Below are 20718 nucleotides of genomic sequence, written 5' to 3'. Positions count from 1 at the left end.
TCAAGGCGCTACAAAGAATCTTTACCTGTGTGGTGTGAGCCCAAGGGAGGGGCGCGGGATCATGCTGATGCTGCCAGGATGCCAGTGCATTGGACTGTTGAGGGCCCACAGGGGGGTATCCAGAGGGAGTGGTAGAGTCCGGGTGCAAGTAGTCTGCAAGGGAAAGGGATATATGTATGTGTGTTATGGGGAGTCGGGCCGAGCAGCACCCTAAGGTACAAAACTCCCTCTGGTGTCCAGGAATAAAATCATATGCCTCTGCCAGCAGTGTTCTAGTATTATACTCTTATACAATTTTTTTCGACTGCAGTGTTTACTGCATAATTATGGATTTGCCGCATTTGCCCATATAACATAATCTTCAGATTTTAACCAAAATAAAATGTGTTATTACTCAAACAGATCAAAAGTTACTAAAAATGCATCGGCATGTATTGCAGTGCAGTGGAAGGCCCTTTGCAAAAGTTGACTGGTCCCCTTTCTTATGCTTACTGCGGTATTTAGCTTTTAAACCCGTACTAGTAAGGTGAAACCTTTACTCAGACAGCCGCATATTTAGCCTTTCTTGCCACATAAAATAGTCAAACCTGCCACATAACTTGGTCCTTCGTTGCAACATAATTCCTGTGGCCCTGACTATGAGTTCAAACTTAGTTAAACAAAGAAAAAAAAAGAAGAAACACCAATAATGGAAAAACACAGAGCGGAAGCTCACATTCAACATTCATGCAAGCCAGGCACACTGTAAGCGCCAGGATGTAGTCACCCTGCTCACTGCCTTATAGAGGGGATCATACTAGACCATCATAGAGTCTAGAGTCAAATAAAATGTGTTCGCCACACCTGCCGTTCGGACTTACCATGCATAGCTCCTGGAGGAGACACTCACCTGATAATCCCGTAGAAAAGTATGAATATCCACCCAACCCCATGCCTGGCAGGCTTCCACTTCCTGTTCCAACCACTGGACTTCCTGTCATCAGACCAGGGTACTGGGATCTCTGCTATAGATAGAGAAACATTTTAAATGGAGCTTCATTTTTTAATATTGTTTTTATTTCTACCAAATAGAACATGTAACAAAAGTGCATGTCTTTCAAAGACAATGAGATCAATCTCAAACTATCCACTTCAAATAAGATAGCTGATAGGGTTTACAGCCTTTTTCCATGTTCCTTAATCCATCCTTTCTGAATCACCAGCACCACACATACTAAAGGCCCATTACCTCCCTTTATGTGTCAGAGTTCTTGGCCTATGGTCTATTATCTTATAAGGCCATGATCTTGGATATTAACCAAGGGCTTCAGATTCTGGACACCTCTCACATCATAAACAAGGTCACATCTTCAATTATGGCATAATACTATGCCAAATCTGTGTATCACTTATCTGATAAAACATGAGACTTAAGGGTGTTGATGAAAAGTAATATCAAATTTGTATATACGAAAGGGTGTTGAAATGCATTTGAACAAATCAAGATATATATTGTGAACTTCAATGTTTTGAAGCCCTATGACATGAGGGATCACACGATTATTGTTATCAGTGGCAGAGCATATAATTTAGGCATGTTGCTAATGCAGGAAATGAGGCTAAGGAAAGTGTGGTGAACATGCTGAGGGGTGAAAAGCTGATAACGTGTAACTGAAAATACATGCAATTCCAGTGGTATCAAAGGTAGGGAGACAAGCCATTGTGGCGCAGAAAGGAGTGAGAGTGAACTAGAAAAAACTCTGTGAGGTGGGTTCTAGACCTCATTGAAACAACAGAATGGTTAACACCAATCACTGTGGCCAAAAAAACAAATGGAGAGATACATCTCTGCATTGATCTTAATCCATTAAACAAAGAGGTTAATGTGGATACATATTCCTTTTTGAACATCTTTAAAATACTTTTGTTGCTTGCTGAGGCTATGATTTTCACCCCTTCTAGATGTGGCAATAGTCTATCACCATATTTATGTTCATGAAGATTCACAAAGCTTACTGTGTTCATTACCCCTATGGGGACTTATACATATTCTAAATGCCTTTGGCCTGGTCTCTATGGCCTCTGTTTTTCAAAAACCTTGGACATCCTTATTCAATGTCATCAAATGTGTAGCATTCTTTCATGATGATGCACTGGTGTATGGGAAGAGGAGGGCTGAGCATAATAAGGGAGTAAGAAAGGTTGTAGGGAGGTTTGAGCAGAAGGGCTCACTCTTCCTCTTTTTTTAACTTTTGTTATCTTTCAATTTCTTTCACTCCTTCCTTTCTCCCTCCCTCTCTCTTCCACTCCTCCTTCTTTCTCAATAAATATGTATATATATATTCTTTCTCCCTGTTTCACTCTTTTTTCTCTCTCTTTCACAAGCACACACACACACATGGTTTCAACTCAAGTTGTTTGCAGGGGATGATCAAACAACATATCAACCTACTTACTGCAGAGGTGAGGTTGGCCCGGGAGCCGGACAGGCTCCTGCTCAGGTCTACTTTGCTGCTGTCTGTCCCCAGGTAGAAAGGCGGCGAGCTCTTTGTGGGCAAGGAGCGGTTCAGGTTACTTTGGGAGACTGCGGGATAACCAAGACCTGAAGGAAGAGCAGTAAACATGTGTGAGAGAGGGAAGTGGGGATCGAAGGGGAGGTGGAGCACTCTCACACCTGAGCTATTCTTAACACATAATGAGGGTTGTGTAAACGCTTGTGAATTTCACGTGAAATGTAAACAGAATCTTGGCCACCTTGACAGGGGCGTAACACAGGCCCCCGCAGCCCACGCGGTGGGGGGGGGGGGCCTAGCTCCAAGGGGCCCCCTCAGCACTGAACTCTGGCCGGGAGAGCTCCTGATTGAGCCCGGAGGGCGCCCCCCTAAGTACCGTGCATGGAGGCCCCCTCACTTTTCGTTACGCCAGTACACCTTGAGGGTTGCATGCTGGACAGGTGCCTGTGCATGTTGATTACCATACATTTAGGGCCACATTACAGAAACGTTTCACTAGCGCAAATAAGCAGAAACAGAATCTGTGCTGCGTGTTGGGGAATGAAGCAAACCATGCATACTACATAAATGAAGTTTGCACAGCAGCAAAGCATCAAGCAAAATGAATTTGCTCCATTGTTGCTCTCTTTAAACGGTATTAACAAGCTATAAAGTGTGAACAAAAAAATGACGTAGGGGTCAACATCAATTTTTATAAATTTCTCTTTACAAATGCAGAATAATCGTGCAAAATCACTTTACTTTATCAAATAGCTCATTCATAGATTTATTTTCATTTTTTTTTAAATTGCACTGTTTTTGCTTCCCGTGGGTCTCGATGGAAGGAACACAATTGACCCCTTACTAAAGAGCTTATTTTACAGCACAAGAATTGGAGAAAGCTCATTTTTATTTTTCAAATGAGGAAAATGAGACGCGGTTAGAGGCAAAGTTAGTTAGCTTAATTGTTATTTAATTAATGGCAAACATGCTGTACATATGTTTAGCCTATTTTTTAAATAGTTTGTTCACGGACTCCAATTTCACAATTACAATCTTTGGAATAAACATATCACTTATTAGCAAAAATTGGGATATTTCAGTATTTCCATCATTTCTGAGGATTAAATGAAAAAAAATGGTGTGAATTTGCGTTATTTGAAACTTTGAGAAATGTCGCATAACACATTTCTCTTGAATAACTAAAATTTCATCCAGGACTATTTACAACATGTGTCCAATGTATTTGTGATTGATACCCCCACTGGCCTCCCTAAAGCACCCCTATTTTGAGATATTGACGATATTCCTGAATCCTGGTGGACTCAAGAGTGCGGGTCACTCATCTCTCCAGGACTTTGGTACAAAGTGGATGGTCGGGAATTCTCTTAAATTCTCTCAGCGGATCCAACGACTTCTCCGGAGAACACAGCGCAGAGCCGCGTCTCATGATTTTAATGTCATTCCTGGAGCCTCCGCGCCATTCGCACAATTTGATTGTGCAAGGCAAGGAGATGGTTAATTGAAAGAAAAAATATGCAGGTATGGAAGAACTATATGTGGTTTGGGCAGAAAAGGGCCTGAAAACGCTTGTCTGCCATATCCATTAATAAATTTAAACGCTCACAATGTAGACCCTGAACTCACAGTCCAGTTGTCCACCGTGTGTGGTTAATCGTTTGCACTTTCTGACCCCACAGAGAGCTCCATTTGACCAATGTCAGGGTTTGCTGGTGTTTACTCCCACAGGGGTCATGTTGGAATTGTCCTATTGGAGCCACAATAAGACTGATTTAGATATGCCAGAAATCTATCTATAGTGGCACTGTGGGCATAAAACAATGGACTGGAATGTGGCCGTGTAGTTACTAGTGACCGAGATTATGTCACGCGTTCCATCCATCACCTTTTTGTTTTCCTCCATGTCAGATGGGAGCGGCTCCAGCAAGTAACTACTGACTACATTCTGGTATTTGTAGTCATACATTTACAATAAAAAAAAATGGAAAAACTTACACACAGCTCTACGCAATGACAATATGAGGACTAGATAAGAGCCTCACAGCGGGCATGGTACCACTCGAGGTCTCTAAAAATAATATAAAATTATAAAAAATATAAAATAAATTCAAATAAGTGTCTTTTTTAGATTCTGGATATTTATATGTGCAACACATCAGAGCCTCCTCACTTCTTGATTTCCGCAAGAAGCTGAATACCTGCCCCTTCGTAAAAGCACCTTGGGGACCACAAACCTACACACCTGCCCAAGCGCCTGGATACTCTCTCGGGTGATTAGTGCACTATACAAATCAACATAACATAATGTGTCAAAGCGCTATAAACTGCCCGTTTGCTTGCATCCTGGCAATATATAAAGGATGTAAATACGTAAGACACTGGGCGTGGCTCCCTTTGTCATGTTCGGATGCACTCAGGAGCTGGTAAACCTGTAGACTCCAGCAGAGCCGGTAACCTGCGGCCGGGCCAGGTGCGCAGACGCGGAGCCAGGGATCGGGTTCCCTGGTCCGTGAGAAGTGTGGGGCGGGTCCCAAGGTGTTTTGATAAATCCCTAACAGATGGCATTCTCATGAGACAAGCAAGGGCTGACTGTGTTTTGATTCTACAGACATTACCTATAGACTGACATGCTATAATGTCAAGGAGTGGGCTTCTAGCTTCAACGAGAAGGGGTGGGGGGGGGCGCTAAAGATTATTTATATAGGGGTAGTGTGAAAAATGTTGAGCATTATTTAAAAAATGGGGCATCACTAAGAGACCTTTATAAAAGGTGTGGTTTACATAGCTGTGGAAGGGTCCTGGCAGGTGTGGATAAATGTTGTCTATTTGCTGCGCTGTCTCTGTCTTCTGCGCATGCGCGGTGTCTGGGATGTGGCGCATGCGTAGACGACTCTGCATTCTGTTGTGAATGCGACTCAAGAGCACGACCTGCACATTGTGGCCTTTGTGTAAGTGCACCATGCAGTGCTTAATTTGTAATAAAAAAAGAAGTGCCAGGGCCCCCATCAGGCGGCCACCGCAGCTTGCACCCCCCATTGCCCCTGCCTGCACTGGCAATAACAACTACTAACCATGAGACGCCTACCAGGGTGACATCTTGGACTATTCCAGGCCGCCCAAAGCTATACGAATGGCTTGGGTGGAAGGTATTAGTCATTTTTAATGTATAAATAATTATTAAACAATTGTTGTTGCGCTCATTTCAAAATTATACAGACAGCGCCACCGTGTGGTGTGCTGTCATAAGTACCAGTGCTGACATTTAAGTGGTGGTGCCGAGCACCAGGAACCACCAGCTCAAATTAAGCACTGGCACCGTGTGCATGCCTTTTAAAATCAACCTCTGATGTGTGGTTGCCGCGCTTCCTCCGAAGAAGAAAAGTGCGGTTAAAACACTGATGTTTGTTGGAGATACTTTCTTTGGGCATCTTTTAGAGAGAAAAAGCAGAAGCAGGAATACATAGAAGTGTTTCTCTCTTGCAGTCTGTGAAGGGGAACTCGGTCTACATTCAAATGTCACCGCTGACCACTTCCACTAGGCTGGGAAGACAGCTCATGGGGTTAATGCACCTTGACACAGAGTGCGATAGAAAGAGTGGGGGCAATGATGCTGAGCGGCGGGGAGCAACGATGAGTAGGGAGGGGGTGGCAGGGCGACAGAGACGCTGAAGGGTGTAGGTAAAAAAAAGTAGAAGAAAAGCCAAGCAGCACATGGGGGAGAGAGCAAGGAAAACATGCACTCATTGAGTGCTGAGAAAAGAGAGAAAAAGTAGTTCTGTCATGTCAGCTGTGGAAACATTTTCCCTGTGGACAAAACCTTTCACCTAGACACCTTCAATGTTGGGAGCCTACCCACCTGTTCTCAATTTGGAAAGAGATTTATTCCTGCCTTTAACAGGAGAAAATCTCCAATAATTATTTTTAAAAATGTACAACAAGTCATTCCTGTCCTGTAACGTCCAATGCCTGCCCCTGGGATTAGTTAAGTGCACACAAAAACTTCCAGTGAAGAATACCATTGTGGCATGTAAAACAAACTTTTCTCAATTAGAAAAGACAAGTTTGTAATTGTAAATATGGCTATTTGGCAGTGGCAATCTGAATTACCTGAGCAAGTAGCTTTGGATATCTGCTTCATAAAGTTACGGTCAGTTTCTTCTATAGTTCAGTAATTTGCTTTTTTTTGTTTATTGGAAATAACTTGTGTTTTAAAAAAAAATAATTTTATGTATTATGTCATGCAGTGTTCATTCCTCTTTGTGTCACTTTTTCACATTTCTGTTTCTTTTACATTTGTACACTGCAAAGAAGCCTTCGATTTCATTGACTCTTTATAAAGTGTTTGTAATAAAAATTAAAAGGAAGTGTGGGAAATGACGTGGAAGTATATGTAATATTATATAAGGTGGATTTGTAGTGTGCTGCTTGTCACCTGTGAGGGTAACCAGGCGCTGAAATAAAACCCCTACTCTTTCCCCCACAGGTTTTAAGGGCCCACACTGCACTTGCCTTCTCATTACAGGGTCAACACCGCTGCTGGAAACATCCATAGGGGCATTTACTGCAAATCGCAAGTGTAAGGATACCTATTAAGTGTGTCTACTTTCTCCATGTGAATGTACCTACCCGACATAGTCCACGACACATTCCTCCACATATATCGGTAAAATCACCAAAACGGATCACCATTACGGTTTCCCTTTTTGCTGCATTTTTCCGCCAACTTAGCATGTACCAACCGGCAAATATGTTTTCATGTGATGATGATTTTAAACCAAATCATGCTAAGACTCTTTACGGTATGTTTGTTTGTCCTAAATGTTGTATGTCCAGTAATGCTTGGAGAGGGCCCCCCCTCCCACACGTATGGCACCTTAGCGCGTGCATCACATTTTAGATCACACACTCACTATAAGTGTAAATCTCACCTCCACATAGTTTATGGTCCTGAGGAAAGCCAGTATTAATGAAAGGCCTGGCTGAAACATGTAGACAACTCACAGCATGCAGGAGTCCCTAACTGTTACTCCACCTACATCCATTGCCTTGTTTTTTATTGCTATCAGAGGCCCAGACATTAAAGAAAACCCTCTGGGGACTGGGACCACTGAATAGCTTTTAACATTTCACTTTTATATCACCTTCACTGCTCACTCAGTAAAATACCTGCTCTGCTGTAACACAGGCGTTGTAGCACACCCGGGACACATTCGGTGTCACTGGGTGGGCCCGATGATGAAGTATGCCACCAACTAGGTTGGTGGGTGAGGGCTTCATAAGGAAACCAATCATTTCCCTTTTTCTTTCCCATACAGTCCTGAGTCCTGTATCACATACAAATAGGCTAGCCCACTTTTGATTACATATTACTTTATGTTTGCCAGTGGGTTACCACTACCTTTATGTAGTCTGTTGGACCTGGCCCCACGGCGTGGTCCTAACCCTCCCCGCATGGCGGGCCCAGGACGACAACGGCCCTCCATCAGACACCGGGCGCCCCTTGGCCCGACCTTACACGAACTACCAACGAGAGCAACCCCCCTGACACGCCACCGCTCTCCTCCCCTGGAACATGGCGGACCCGCACCTCCCCAACCCCACCGGCCCGACTCCATCCTGGGGCCATCACGTTACAAGCACGAGGCCTCGTCCGACTCCATCTTGGAGCACCACATCCCGAGCACGTGGCTTCGGCCCCGGCCAAGGCCCCAGCGAAGCCCCGACATCGAGGCATCAAGATCCCCCGGGTGGTAGAGTGGCCACTCAACAGGTCTTAGAGGAGGGAAGTTTCGATGGCCTTCCAGTCGTCCCCGGACGCCTGGTATCGATCGCCCTCCGGCCTCCCTGGGCGCTGGCTCCACCCCCCTGCTGGGTGTCTGGACACCATCATCCCGGCCCCTCTGACCCCCAGGCGAGAGGGTCCGGACATCAAGGGACCCCAGTCCTATATCTGGGCCAGCCCCGGAGTAGGACGGCAGTTGTATCCTGGAGTTGAGAGCCCTGCTGATGCTGTCGCGGCTGACCCCGAGACGAACTCCTTTTCCCCTGAAACCTGCAACCAGCTTTGGAGCCTGCTGGCGCTGCCGCGGTCCATTGTAGCTGAACCATCTTGGGAGCCTGCTGGCGCTGCCGCGGTCCATCTTAGCTGAACCATCTTCGGAGCCTGCTGGCGCTGCTGCGGCCCATCTTAGCTGAACCATCTTCGGAGCCTGCTGGCGCTGCCGCGGCCCATCTTAGCTGAACCATCTTTGGAGCCTGCTGGCGCTGCCGCGGTCCATCTTAGCTGAACCATCTGTGGAGCCTGCCGGCGCTGCCACGGCCCACCCTCTCGGAACCCCTCAGCTCGAGGATTGAGAGCTGTGCGCAGGGTATCCCTTCCGTCCGCAGGACAAAGACTATCCCGCTACCCTGTCCCCTATTTACGAGACTTTCCAGACCCCTCCCTCTGCCTGTACCTATCGCTGAAGACAAACAACCTTTTATTCTTGATAAAAGCCTAAAGAACTTATCCTCCTGTGTGGTGTCCATTTGTAGTGGTGTGATTACTCTGCTGTACGAACCTAGGAGGGGACCCTCACCCAGGAGGCCTCTCGCTAACGCTCGGCTACTTCTCGACGGAGGGGTGGACCTAGGGGTGGTCAGTCAGACATCTTCTGTCTCCCCTGGGACCGCCTTTCTAACATAGTCTGTGGTAATGTTTTGCGATTGGATTTCAGTCACAAAACGTAAATTGATCCCACTTAAAATTGAAATTTGGAAGTGACGCCCTAATCACGCCCCTTCCATATAATGATTGGATATGTAGTTGCAAACCAAAATTGCTATTCGGTAATATGTTACCGAATTGCAGTTTGTGCTTGCTGCATACCAAAAGGCCTTTTTAGGTCTCGAGCTTGCGAGAATATAGGGGCTTATCCAGAGCTTAACCAAACTGGCGATTTCATGCAGTGCCCGTGAAAAGCAAGCTCAATGCGCAAGCGCATTGACATAAAACGCGCGTGCACATCAAAGCCAGCCATCTGTTCCCCAGCTTGGTGCCTCCAGCAGCTCTTCAAAGGTATCCGCTCCGCCCCTTGCTGCAGCAAAGGCTTTCATTTCGCTGCCGCATTTTTTTTTTCCCCTGTTGTGCCGCCCGACTTGTTCCAACTGTCTTCCTCGTGTACCTCTTTTCCGAGGTGCTCCGTGTTAACTCTGTCATTATGTGCTTTCCCCCTCCCTCTCGATGTAGCATTTGTCCTTTTGTACTTTCGGCCGCGTTTTTGTGCCTCCCGACTTGTTCCAACTGTCTCCCTCGTGTACTTCTTTTCCGAGGTGCTCCGTGTTAACTCTGTCATTATGTGCTTTTCCCCTCCCTCTCAATGTAGCATTTGTCCTTTTGTACTCTCGGCCGCATTTTTGTGCCGCCGGACTTGTTCCAACTGTCTCCCTTGTGTACTTCTTTTCCGAGGTACTCCGTGTCAACTCTTTCATTATGTGCTTTTCCCCTCCCTCTCGATGTAGCATTTGTCCTTTTGTACTTCCCACCCATGCGTTCACACCTGTGCACTTCTCCCTACCCGCTTGAGGTTAATTTTTCACACATTTCTCCTCCTCACCCGCATTCAATATCATCTTGGCCGGATGTTGCCTCTGTTTTATGCAAACTGCTATCTGGAGGCAATTATCTACAAAAAACAATTTTTGGGGGGCAAAAGCCTAATTACGTAAAGGGTATTTAGATATTGCACACCGCACAACCAAAGCTCTAATTATTGCATTTCTATGAGATGATCTTGTTTCTGTATGTGCCCTTTCACATTCCTTTTTATCTATATTTTTTAATTACCACTCCAAGCGCATACACCATCTTGGTAACCCATTCACACCTATAAGTCTCCATGCTGGGACCACCATAGTAAGTGAGCTGACTGCCCGCTCACTCCGGTGCACTTCACTGCACCACGGAACAGCACTCTCCAGTTCCCCCCATGCTCGGGACCAGGTTGTCATTTTGGGCTAGTCCCGCCTTGCCTGTACACACCCCCCTCACCCCTTCACATCCGTTTCCCCTGCACTCCTCCACCCCTCCCTTTTCGCCTCCTCCCGAGCCATGCAACCCCCCACCTCCCTCACCCATCCAAACTGCGAGCCCAACTCCGCCCCACTGAAACCTCAGGCCCTTTCCCCACTCTCCCCAATTAGCCCCTCACTATGCCGAAAGCTTGTTGAAATTGCAAATTGTAAGATTTTGCAAATTGGACCATTTGTGAACCTCAGAAGACTTAGTACATTTACCCCTAAGTTACTTAATTTGTAAATTTCATTGTTTTTATTTTATATAAAAGGGCACATCTATATTTTATCTGTAACACTAAGGGAGTTTTTAGATACAATAGAAATTTGGATATAAAATGATTAAATTTTTTCCTTCTTGATGGCAATGCTTTGTGAAAGTTCTGAATTTCAGATTCCTCAGCATAGGTTTCTACTTTCAATACTGCCACCTAGTGGTGAAGAGTGGAAATATCCTACAAACATGCACATGTATCTACACAAAGTGGCTGCTTATATCAGAGGTTAATGCACCTGAGGGTGGGGACCCCGGGGGGTGTCGGGGTGGAAGAGGGGGTTTTGCACCTGCAGGTTTGTACTGGAGAGGAAGGCTTGAGTTCGGTGGGAGTCCATTCGGGGCGGCGTCGTTACCAGTCAGCGGGGCAGACGGGAAGGGGAGTCCGTGGCTGGGCAGTGAGCTTGGCTGAAAAAGAAAGATCTGGTTATCACAAGGGACACAGGGTACAGCTCCTCACTTTCAGAATTTCATAAAGTACTCAACTTGATAGCTCCTAACTGAATCCACATCGATTCATGCGCGATTGGGGGTGGGCGAGCCACTGAAGGTTCAAGCGAGACTTGAGCCAGATGCTCGGCACTGGCTCACCCGAAGTACTCTTGAAGCTCGAGCCGAAGACGAGCCGAGCTTTCAAGAGGCTTCTGCCTGCCACACACTCTCTGAACTCATGCGCCTTGAATTAAAAAAGGAGCGAGAAAGAGATACCCATCAAGTGGCTGGACTGCACAATGCTTAATCAGAATACCTGGTATCAATCCTGGCTTCCCCATTTGACCAAATTGTGTGATCCTAGGCCAATAGTTTATTTAGTGCACCTCCTAGTTATTTGTTATCACATAAAAGAGCATCTTGAAATATGCAAGCTCAGATGTACGCTGCACAAAGTCCTCTTGTGTTTGATTTATAAACTATAATGTTGTTTGTGTATAATCTAGAATCTAGGCCACAAACAACGTGCACAGGACAACTGACTTGACTCATAGTTCACTAATGTCATTGTCGTCAAGGCGGGGGCAGAATGTCCCTAAGCTCACTTAAAAAATGTTTTCACCTTTAATAACTGCAATGTAGTGATGTAATCTGATCTACTAAAGTGAAACACCTCTGTGTGCTACAGAAATACACTTTTTGGAATTTTCAAGAGACTTTATCATATGTATATATGACGTATGTTGCACGATTTACATTGCAAGCATTTTCAGTGCTCGGCTCGCGCATTGGATCTTAGAGCCAAGTCAGACTCTAGGCTCACCTTTGTTTATCTTACACCTGTTAATTTGTTGACTTGGCCACATCTAGTGAATGAACACAGCTCCATTCTCCCCAACAAACCTGTTGATCTCCTGCCTCATCTAGAAGTGGAGGAAATGCTGTTTCGTATGGACAAGCCTACGCCGGCTCCGCCACAGGAAGCCCCTGACCGGTGCTAAGTCCACCACAAGGCGCCGGGTCACAGCAGCGGAAGCGGTGGTTAATTTGTTAAAAAAATAAGTAATGGGGCTCTTCTCAGGAGGCAGCTTGCACCAGTCCATTTCTCTTATTGGCGCCGCCTAAAACAAAACAAACTACTAACCAAGAAAATTGGGAGATGATGTGGCGTAATGGCCAGAGCTGCTGGCTTTGGAGCTGCGGAACCAGGTTAGAGTCTTGGTGTGAGCTCAACATCCTGTGCTTCTGGGCAAATGACTTAATCTCCCCGTAAATCAATGTGTCCTTAACTGGTGCTCATGAAAAGGGCCAGTGTTGATGATTAAATGCCGGTGCTGAGCACCGGAAACCACTGGCTCAAATTAAGCACTGAGCAGAAACCCTGGTCTGTTTAAGGTGGGGCTTTCGCTACTTATTTATCATGTCATGGAATGTCATGCGATGCAAAAAGAAAGAAATGTCCCTAAGGCACAGGGAGAAAACTACCTGGGAAGGGATGCTTTTTTGTTTATCAGAAATAAACCCCCTACTTTGGGGTTGTTTCTGAAAAAACAACAAAAAGAAATGCACAGTGCACCTCAACATTGTGGAGGCCTGTTTGGAATTAAGTTTTGCCAAATGTGCTTTCTCCACAATGGCTGACGCAAAGAGATCTCTGGGCTGGGCAGGTGGCTCTCAGCCAGCTGGGGAGAGACCAAGCCTTCGGCGACTCGGCGGCCATCTTCAAACACTTAATGCTGCTCTAATTAACTCCTAATCTCTTGGCTGATACCATTAGGAAAATAGTAATAATTGAATGAGTTAAGCAGCAAATGAGCTGCCCATGTATGGGCCCAGATAAATTTAGCAGATAGAAACAGCTCCCACCAAAGTGCCTTTTCCACCCAAGAACCGTCAGACCTCTTTGTCAATCTCTACCCAATAGCAGATTAAAGGGGAGTTTCCATAAAACTAGACATCGTCCAGGTTTGGGAATAGACTATTAGAACAGTGAAATAGTGGCCAGAAAACACACATTCTTTTAGCTTTCCCTACGGTATTGATCTCTTGAAATGTTGTGATTTTTTTGTGGCCTCCATAACAGGCCCGCGCTTCGATTCCCCCCAAAAGACCGGTTCTTCTTGTGGGTGCAGCCGAAACATTTAAACTTCCTCGACTTACATAGAGCCGGTGGCGAGCGGTGGTTAGGTCCACCCCTTCGTTCAATTTCCGGAATTTCTCCAGGTGCTCCAGTCCCATTTCTGCTTCTAGATCCGGGCTGTCAAGCCCCACCCCTTTCCGTTTGAGGGTCTTCAGGGAATGGAAACACATCAGATTAAAGAAAGTGGAATGGTGATCTCTCCCCCAGAGAACCCTTCTACAACGTTAGCATCCACCCTACACATCTTAAAAAATCGGTGCAGCCAGTATAACATTTCCTGAAGTTTTCACATTATCTTAAGTTCTCCAAAAGCAATGCATTCTTTCAGTGATACATGTACAAAAATAATTTCTGTATAGAACTTTATATTGCTAAGTAATATCCTTCCTGTGCTGGAAAACAAGCATCTTGGGGCCGGTTTGGGGGTATCTCCCCTCGTCAGCCAGGCTAGCTTGAATTCGGTAGCATATCGAGCACAGGACCCACGTCTGGGCATACCGTTTCCACTTAGGGTGACTACAGCAACACAAAAAGATGATGGACGGAATGCTGAACATTGTCAAATATTCAACCCAGTCACAGATCTGAGTTAAAACCCTGGCTTGCCTGGCTGATGAGGGGTGATACCCTGAAACCTGCTCCAGGATAGGGGCCGTTGCGCCATACCTACAATCCTATGCACATAGCCAATCCACCCGGCATCTTCTACATCCCTTCGCTGTGGTGTGTACACTTGTTCTCTAATTACCCTTCCTGTGGTATCCCTTTTCTGTAGCAAATGTGGCGTTGCTAACTATATATATGACTGGTCATCCCTATCCCCAGACTCTTCTCTTTGCCTTTGTCCTGCTGAGGAGATGCTGAATCTAGATGCAGTGCGAACTGCGTTTCTAGTTTCCCTGAAAATTGGGAGTCTCATACCCTTGTTTGCTGCCAGGGTGCACTCGCATGTTTTGGCTTTGGTGTTAATGGGGTGACCTTGGGGGTAGCTCTCAGAGAGTATGGAGGGGTTCCAACTTCAGGGTTCTCAAATCCCACTGTGGCTTCTTGTAGCTGGGTGCAAACTGAGGTGGAGCAGTGAGCAAAAGAACAATGGATTAACCCAAGATCTTTTGACTGGGAGTAAGTGGTTGAAAAGTTTCAGCACTCCGTCCATCATCTTGTTGTGTTTGCCATGTCCGCCCTGAGTAGCCAAGGGTATGCCCAGACGAGGGTCCCTTGCTCACTCTGCCACTGGATTCAAGCTAGCCTGGCTGATGAGTGAAACCCTGAAACCGGTCCCAGGATGCCTGTTGTGCTGTCCAGCGAGGACATGTACTGACAGTCCGGGCTGGACTATTCCCATGAGGAGCAGGGTCAAGACTGATTTGCATATGGCTGGGGTGGTATAGTGAGCAAAAGTAAATGATGGATTAAACCCAGATATTTGTGACTGGGGATGAATATTTGACCATGTTCAGCATTCCGTCCACCACCTTTTTGTGAACTCAATATTGTACACACACAGAAAACAAAACTTGAGGTAGCTACAGAACCATGATGTTGCACAATCTTTAAAGTTTTGAGTGTATGTGTTGGCATGTGCTGAAAGTGCCTATGAGTGTACCTGTTAGTGATTTCAGTACTTGTGTTTATGCATGCCTTCATATGTGCACATGAGCATACATGTTCCTGTGTGTGTTTACATTTTGGTGTCATTGTCACCGCCTACATTTATGTGCATGCATGAGTTTGTATATCTCTGTGTGGGTACACTTGTAGAACTCATGCAGATGCATAACGTGTAATATCTTATTGACCATATGTTTTTGAGTGAAAATACATGCTCCTGTGGCCAAAGGGACTTGTATTCCGTGTGAGTTACTGTAGCAAACATTTCATATCCAGAGAAGACAAATGCTGTTTTTCTCCATTTTATTGTCTTTTATAACCATTTGTTTTTATATCAAGACAGGCTTGCAGTCCCCAACCCACTACCACCATTCTTGCCTTTTTACCTGTCCATTAACCTGTTCCAAGTTACCCGATCCCATACATGAGTTCAACGTGACTTGGGTGATTGTCGCAGCGGGTACCATACGACATTCCCGATTGCGCGTGCAGCCTCATCCAACTGTACACCTACCTCCAGGATGTCCGAGTTGGTTCGGCTCTCGTGGGGCTCACTGTACTCCGTGTACTTGAGCAGCACTTTGTCCATGTCGGTGCTGGCGTACTGGAAGAGCCGGCTGGTACTGTTGAAGATGATCAGCGCGATCTCACAGTCGCAGAGGACACTCAGCTCATACGCCTTCTTCATCAGCCCAAACTTTCTCTTGGTGAAGGTGACCTAAAAAAATTACACATAATGAGATCGCCAGGAAGGGGCACATCTGGCCTAGCGCTTCACTCAATGACCCTAGGTAGAGGGGCATCTGCTAGAGGGGTGACCAGGAATCCTGGACATGAAATGGTGGATTTTTGATAGTGAGAAGAGACAGTGCCTCCTATGTTGTAACTATGGTTGACACATTAACACAATTGTGTTGTGATAATTGGTCCTGAGACAAGACATTGCTGGTGGAAAATATGTGGTTCTCAGTAGGAGTAAAACAACCAAATATATTTAGGGTAACATATGACCATTTCCGTGAAATTATTCTACCAGTGTTGTCCGATATGTGTGTGCGTGTAGCGATCAGGTCTATTACCATTTGGGTTAGTCGTTTCCGTATTAACACTGCCAATCCATACAGTCATTCAAACCATATTTCAAGGTATTCATTTTGAAGATCCATTCTTGATATTTCAGTTCAGTTGAAACTCTGATCCTGTTTGCTAATGAAGATGCACTAAATAGATTCTATACTATATAATTCTTGGTATGCTTATTGTTTACCTGATACTATGCTCTGTAAATAGATATACAATCTGTTTCAAATCCAGCTGTGGTTCCACAATATTGCCCTTTCTGTTGTTTTGGTTTGTCCCTCTCAACTCACTTTTGCATTAACTTGATTGAATACAAGTTCCTCCCACCCCTCAAAACAACATCTGGAAACACGCCAGCTCTTAATAAACTTTTCAACCTTAGATTTGATGGGCTGAGGCTTCCTAAAGGTCATTTTCAAGGCCCCATCTGAGGAAACTATGGCTGGATGGTGGACTTCTAGTCGTCAGTGGTTTGACTATGAATTTCCAGTCGGTGGGCACACTATTTACAAATTTGATCACGCAATGATTTCAAGGGCTTTTAGGTGATGCAGTTTTCCTTTATAGAACCCAGGATGATCAGCAGTGGGCTGTCAAATTCAGCCCTGGAGCCAAGCCTGATTGTCAGAATAATGACTGGTGCATTTTAAAAAATATTTAAATTCATAGTTGGTAAATTTGTCTAATGCGGATTCCTCAAGCTTTGTTAAGGCATTTATAGATCAATGCTGGAGCCCGCCGGGTTTAGGACTTGACGTAGGACAGAGTTCTCCTTGGTGAATTACAGCTGATTGTCTCTTGGTCTTCAGCAGAGGTTGCATTTCAAGTTTGGACAATGTAGACTTATCAGAATTATCCAACTGCAAGGTAATTCTAAAACAGACTGAGATTAGCACAGGGGGTGTGCAGTCACTTCTGAGGGAGTTTCCTTCCTACAATGTTGGGAATCAGCTGACCACGGGTTTCAACTTGTAGTGTAGAGCCTACGACCCTCCTTTGGGGGGGTTCAACCAGGGTCTTAGCTTATGTCCTTTTTTTTGGTTTAAATCGTTTTTATTAACCTTTTTTGCTTGTCTTGCACATTGATCAGTAAAACATTACAGTCAGAGCAGCACTCATGCAACAGATGGGAAAAAAGGAGAGAATTAATTACCAGCAGAAAAGTACATGTTGACTAATAACGACATAACAATGCAATTCAGGGTGTGTTAATTACAACCAAGCCTGTGGCAATATCTCAAGAAGGACAAAGTGGTGCTGCTAAGTCTATACATCAGGTAGTATGCAAGTAGTGTGGGAACAGTGCAGTTCAAACATAACCTGGGACATAGGGTGCAACAAAATGAGGACAACGAAAGCAAAGGAAGGGTAGGGGAGAGTCGCATAAGACCTGCCGCCATATCTAAATTCGCTGGAGGGCCTCAAACGCCTCTAAGACTTACTGGTAGCAGGATTCCGTGGCACAGGGGCGGTGACTGTCCGAGTGCCGGTGTTATTCCACATTCATTAGCTTATGTCCTTTTATTTCAATAAGTAAGTACGGTCCTTGAAAAATTATTATCACATGTATGATCTTCAGCACTCCTGATCACTAAAGGGGCCATTTGGAAATGTGAGTAAGTACTAAAAATGAACTTAGATGAAAACAGTTACAAAGGTTTTTCCCCACACTTATTTAAAAAAAGAATCATATTTTGTAAAGTTTAACTGGTGTATATTACCTAAAGTTTCAAACTTAGAGCTTGGATACAAGTATGTTTTTTTCAGAAAATGTCATGTATTTAAGACTATTTGTAATGTGCTTTTTAAGTTAAACCTTTTGAAAAGGGATATTTTGTAAATAAACCATTTTGGTGTAACGCAAGAACAGGAGTAGATGTGATTAATGAGATTAAGTTATGTATGGTTTAGTATCTTGGGAAATCAATTTGTTTGGCACACCATGGCTGTCAGCTGCCATAAGTCTGATAGTGCAGTTTTCATTTTTCTCTTATTTCTAATATTGGGACTTTTACATCTTATAGGACAGCTTGCATAGTGGTGGAGATTGTCCTCAGGGAACTTTTCAACATTGTTTCAAATCTTTAATAGAATTGAACAATTCATAAAGAGTGTAACTTTTTTTCAATTGTCAGGATAAAATCTTGCAAGAATAGATTATGCAGGAAACAACTCTACAAATATTCAGCTTTAGCAGAAGAAGGGAGCAGCAGCACTTTACCCTCTTATGAAATTCCCAGTGCTCAATTTGGGCCGGTGGTTCCAGTGCCTGGCACCGGCACTTAATTGTCAACACCTGCACTTGTGGCAGTCTGCTACAAGGTGGCGCTGTCTGGCTAATTTAAAGATGACCACAACACCGTTAATTATTAATTTAATATACATTAAAAAATGACTATTTCCTGCTGCCTAAACCATTCTTATTGCTTTGGGGGTTCGGAATAGAACTAATTGTCACACTTGTACGAGTGTGATGGTTACTAATTGTGTTCTTACTATCATTGGCAGCGTTGTCAGGGGTAATGTGTGGTGCAAGCTCCATTTGCCTCCTGACGGGAGCCCCGGCACTTATTATTTTTTTTTTTTTACAAATTAAGCGCTGGAGATTCCTTGCTTGAGGTCCTCTTACCTGGCGGTTGCGTTGGTCCAGAATTCGAGAAATCTGTATTTTTTTCCGACCCATTTGGACGTCTTGTTTCAGATATCTTCTGAGAAAAGGGAAAGAAAGCCAGGGAGATAGAAAGAAAAAGATGTGCACCTGTGGGGGGCATGAGAGATGGGCAGAGAGAGGGAATGAGAAAGTGTGGGAGGACAAGGAAATCTAAAACATAAAGAAACAGGATGAGGCAATAAGAGGACTGGGAGGCAAGAGAGAATCACATGAGACAGAGAAAGGTAAGAGGGAGAAAGAGAAAGGGCAGATGGAGGTCAGAGGGAGGAAGAGAAAGGAAGAGAAAGATCCGAGAGAGGTCAGAGGGAGGAAGAGAGAAGAAGAGAAAGGTCAGAGAGAGGTCAGAGGGAGGTCAGAGGGAGGAAGAGAGAGGAAGAGAAAGGTCAGAGGGAGGTCAGAGGGAGGAAGAGAGAGGAAGAGAAAGGTCAGAGAAAGGTCAGAGAGAGGTCAGAGGGAGGAAGAGAGAGGAAGAGAAAGGTCAGAGGGAGGAAGAGAGAGGAAGAGAAAGGTCAGAGAGAGGTCAGAGGGAGGAAGAGAAAGGAAGAGAAAGGTCAGAGAGAGGTCAGAGGGAGGAAGAGAAAGGTCAGAGAGAGGTCAGAGGGAGGAAGAGAAAGGTCAGAGGGAGGTCAGAGGGAGGAAGAGAAAGGTCAGAGGGAGGTCAGAGGGAGGAAGAGAAAGGTCAGAGGGAGGTCAGAGGGAGGAAGAGAAAGGTCAGAGAGAGGTCAGAGGGAGGAAGAGAAAGGTCAGAGGGAGGTCAGAGGGAGGAAGAGAAAGGTCAGAGGGAGGTCAGAGGGAGGAAGAGAAAGGTCAGAGGGAGGTCAGAGGGAGGAAGAGAAAGGTCAGAGAGAGGTCAGAGGGAGGAAGAGAGAGGAAGAGAAAGGCCTAGGGTGGGCATAAGACAGAAAATTAACCTGAGGCACAGAGAGACAAAGAGAGACAGACAAACAGAGAGGAAATAAGAGAGATAATGTTGTCACAGGGTGTGACCGATAAGAATAGACCGAGAAAGAGAGTGTAAGAGCAAGATGAACAGAGATAATGAAATGGACCTAGGCGTAGAAGGTATGAGATGATAAGAGATCAAGCCGGGGTAGAAATGAAGATGCAAAGAGAGGGGAAGAAGGAGGGAAGGAGAGACAAAGAATGGAAGACAACAAAGAGAACAGAATGGGAGTGAGAGAAGCAAGACAGCGAGAGTCAAAGGAAAGAGAATGAGGGATGGAGATAATAAGGTGTAAAGGTAGTGGAGGATGAGAGAGGCAGAGGTGAGGGAGACAGTGGAGGGAAGAGGTGCGCAGAAGATGATGAATAAAGGGGAGAGAGAACATTAGAAAGAAAGAGGGTCAGAAAGAAGAGAACGAAGAGAAAATGGAATTAAATGAGAAGTTTTAACACAGAGAGGTGTTTACATCAAGGCATTTGGGAGTATCTCAAGGAGTATTCCTGAAGTACTCTTCTACGTACTCTTACATACTACTGTATACTCCTGTAGCATTCTTTTAAATACTCCTACATACTCCTGTATGCACTCTTGCTTACTCCTATACTACCGTGATGTACTCTTACATATTCCTGTAGTGCTCTTTTACATATTCATACATACTCCTGTAGGTCTCTCTTATGCACTCTTACAGGCCTTTTTGTAGTGACCATAAAACGGTTAAAACCGGTTTCAAATGGGAAACCTCAGGAATATCCATTTCCATTGAGTACGAATAGAAAGGATGCGCCTCGGTGACCTGTACTAGCAGCGGGTCTTGGGGTGCATCCCGTAGGCAGGTTAGGGTCCATAAAGAGTACCCCTGTATACTACTGCCCAGACTCCTGTTACTGCCCAGACTCCTGTATACTACTGCCCATAGCCCTGTATACTACTGCCCATAGCCCTGTATACTACTGCCCATACCCCTGTATACTACACACCTACTCCTGTAGACTACTGCCCATGCTCCTGTATACTACTGCC

At 45.0% G+C, this 20718-nt stretch overlaps 1 protein-coding gene across 1 annotated transcript in view; it reads right to left on the bottom strand.

Annotated features, from left to right (window-relative positions):
• The window catches only part of LOC144799711 (myocyte-specific enhancer factor 2B-like), a 22772-nt gene extending 3767 nt beyond the window's left edge, over positions 1-19005 (bottom strand). The window contains 8 exon segments of the mRNA XM_078671217.1: positions 26-51; positions 53-153; positions 890-1004; positions 2436-2581; positions 11058-11226; positions 13411-13539; positions 15516-15719; positions 18711-19005. Of these exon segments, the coding sequence (XP_078527343.1) occupies positions 26-51; positions 53-153; positions 890-1004; positions 2436-2581; positions 11058-11226; positions 13411-13539; positions 15516-15719; positions 18711-18764 (944 nt within the window). The 5' untranslated portion in view covers positions 18765-19005.
• Between the last annotated feature and the right edge of the window lie 1713 nt (positions 19006-20718).

Source organism: Lissotriton helveticus, chromosome 12 (genome assembly GCF_964261635.1).
Source record: "Lissotriton helveticus chromosome 12, aLisHel1.1, whole genome shotgun sequence".
In the NCBI taxonomy this organism is placed as follows: Eukaryota; Metazoa; Chordata; class Amphibia; order Caudata; family Salamandridae; genus Lissotriton; species Lissotriton helveticus.
The sequence above is the reverse complement of the archived record's forward strand: the minus strand, read 5'-3'. Positions and strand labels throughout refer to the sequence as shown.